At 39.2% G+C, this 2,901-nt stretch overlaps 1 protein-coding gene across 1 annotated transcript in view; it reads left to right on the top strand.

Annotated features, from left to right (window-relative positions):
- CCND2 (cyclin D2) overlaps positions 1-2,901 on the top strand; it is a 50,740-nt gene that overhangs the window by 993 nt on the left and 46,846 nt on the right. The window contains exon 2 of the mRNA XM_018558119.1: positions 1,985-2,200. Within this exon, the coding sequence (XP_018413621.1) occupies positions 1,985-2,200 (216 nt within the window). The remainder of the gene's footprint in view (positions 1-1,984; positions 2,201-2,901) is intronic.

The following is a 2,901-nucleotide window of genomic DNA, read 5'->3' as shown; positions in this document are numbered from 1 at the left end:
AGCTGCTCCCGGGCACAACGTGGGAGATGGCTCCCTGGATTGGGGTCACCCCTTGTTCCCTTAGAATGGGTGGGTGGTTTGGGTACATAGGAAGGGTTAACTGCTGCCTTTGCTAATGGGACCTTTAACTCTTACATAAGTGTGTGTAGGGGTGCTGATTCCCCCAGGCTCACCCTTTTTTTGGGGGGTGCAGTGTGCCAGATCACCGCTATAAAGGGTTAATGTGCCTCTTTAATGTAAAGGGGGCTTTAATACAAACTATGGAGGTGGGGGGCAAGTTGTGAGTTTGATCGGTGAAGATTGGGGTGACTGTGGGTGGCCTGATCTTGCTGTAAATGGCTTCTGATCTGTGTATAGCGTGCATTGCTCGTATATGGCTGTGTTGGTGAATTCGGTTGGTTTTGGGGTGATCGTGCACTGAACCCCTTTAGTCAAATAAAAGGGGACACCTCTGATTTCGTAGCAGACCCCCATATAGCACCCCAGCCCCATCTCAACCTCACCCCCTCCTCCTCCTTCCTTCCTTCCATAGCAGCCATGCTCTCCTGCAAACCTGGGACCTCCTGCCCCCCTTTCATCGAGGCTTTTACCCCCCCCAAACCTGCCCACCCAGCCCCCACAATTGTCGGGAAAGATGCAGGGGGCTCTGATCTCCCCTTCCCCGCAAAAAGCGGCCGTCTGGGCATTTTTTAAGTATTTTTAAATATTTTTTGAAAAAATGACGAAGTCAGAATTTGTCCCAATGGCTGGGGTGGAGTGTGACCTGAAATGTGTCTCTCTCTCTCTCTGTTTGCCCATGGAGCAAAGGGGGGCTGTGAATGTGGATTTTAGCCTTGATACAGCATGATGTGACTAGATAGAAACTTTTATATTAAAGATTTGTATGATTTTATGTCGTGTTCAATGCATTATTTAACCATGTCCCCTCCCTTTCTCTCTCCCTCTTTCCCTTTTCTTGCTCCTCTTTGACCCCCCAATTCTTGTCCCTTTCTCTTCCATGTTCTCTCACTTGGACCCTTTAAAACTGATTTTCCTCTTGTTTTGTGATACTTCTTGTGACTTTTGTGTATTTTATTTTTTTTGCTTCTCTGATGCCTCCTCTGTGCTTGCCTCCATGTTGGTGTGCCTCTATACTTCATGTTCCTTGTCTGTCTTCTTCAACCTATTTGCTTCATTTGCTGACCTTTTCACTTATTTTGCTTCTTTATTTTGATATCTATTGTATGTTTGCCTCTTTCACCCCCTTACATGTTACCCCATTGCTGTTTCACCTTTGCCCATATCAACTTATATCATTTTCCTACTCATGCTTCTGCATGTTTTCCTCCATCTTGACTTTCTACCTGCATACTTTGCTATATGGATACTTTGTCCCGTTTGCTCTTTTCATTAACTATTTACTTGTATATTAATCCTTTGTTTTGCCTCTAATCCCCCCTCTGTTTATTCCATTACAACTTCAAATGTTTCCTTATTCATTAACTTTTTCATTTTTACTTGCATGTCTGCTCATGTTTTTTTTTTTTTTTTGCATCATTGCCTCCATGTTGTCACTATTTTGTTGGCTATTTGTTTTATTAATTATTCTTTTATTAATATTCTTTAACATATGGCCTTATTTATTGATATTTCTTCAATATTTTACCCCTTGTGACCTCTATGGCTAAACATTATATAATTGTTCTTTTAACCTTTCTTCCAATACTATCCTACTACTGTCAATCTCTACACAATTTACTTCTTGATTCTTTTTTTTATACCAATTCTCCATATTGTTTTATTTTTCTTATTTCATGCTTTTCTTTCATGCTTATCTCCTGTTTTCTTGCTGCTATGTCATTTGTTTTGATGTTATCTTCTTTTCCCCTCATAATCTCTTTATTCAATTTGCCCCTTTCAATACTACTTTCTTTGCCTTTCTTGTACCCCCACCCCCCCTCCTCATCTATACTGCCCGGCCCCCTTCTGTTCATTTTTTCCATAGGTCTGCGAAGAGCAGAAGTGCGAGGAAGAAGTTTTCCCCTTGGCAATGAACTATTTGGATAGATTTTTAGCTGGGATTCCCACCAGAAAGTGCCATTTGCAGCTTTTGGGGGCGGTCTGCATGTTCCTCGCCTCCAAGCTAAAAGAGACTATCCCTTTAACTGCAGAAAAACTTTGCATATATACTGACAATTCCATCAAACCCCAAGAGCTGCTGGTAAGCAGCCCCTGTTTCCTAAAAAAAATATGTACAGCTTTTTTTTTTTTTTTTTGTCCTTCCATGGGAAAGGTATTTCTGTTTGAACTCCCTAGGAAACTCTTGTCATGCTTTAAACTTGATTTGTTAATGCCTTGATTGCTTGGGATTATGATTTGTTTGACATTTTCTAGCACAAGACATGTTTAAATGTCTCTTTTTAGGTATGTATTTCTAATAGATAATGTATATACAGTATACATTTTTTTTAATGCTCGGAAACAAGTTTACTTTTTTTTACAAAGATTTCTATTTTTTTTAACATGCAAACTTTTTACTTTTAAAAAAATCTTCATACCTATTTGATGTGTTTTTATAGAGAAAATTTAGAGGTGAAAGCAGTTTTTTATTTTTTTTTATTTCCTATGGCGTTGGGTTCCTTTGATGCTTTTGTGGTGTCTTCTGCCACCTAGTGGCGGAGATTGGATGGCAGGTATCCAGGAACTGGTGGGATGTTTATTAATTCATTTATTGAAGACTCCCTCAGAGCATTTATTTCCAAAGAAAACTACACGTGCATTTTAATATAATATTTATTATGATAAATTATATGACATGTTTAAAGGAAAAATGTCACAAAATACTATTTGCATTTAAAATGGCTACTTAAAGGAGAACTCTGGTCTAATGCTAAAGCAAGGCAGTATTTACAATTATTAGCT

The sequence above is a fragment of the Nanorana parkeri genome, unplaced genomic scaffold, assembly GCF_000935625.1.
Source record: "Nanorana parkeri isolate BGI_ZX_2015 unplaced genomic scaffold, ASM93562v1 scaffold14, whole genome shotgun sequence".
Lineage (NCBI taxonomy): Eukaryota > Metazoa > Chordata > Amphibia > Anura > Dicroglossidae > Nanorana > Nanorana parkeri.
Note: the sequence above shows the minus strand (reverse complement) of the source record. Positions and strands in the feature narration are given on the sequence as shown.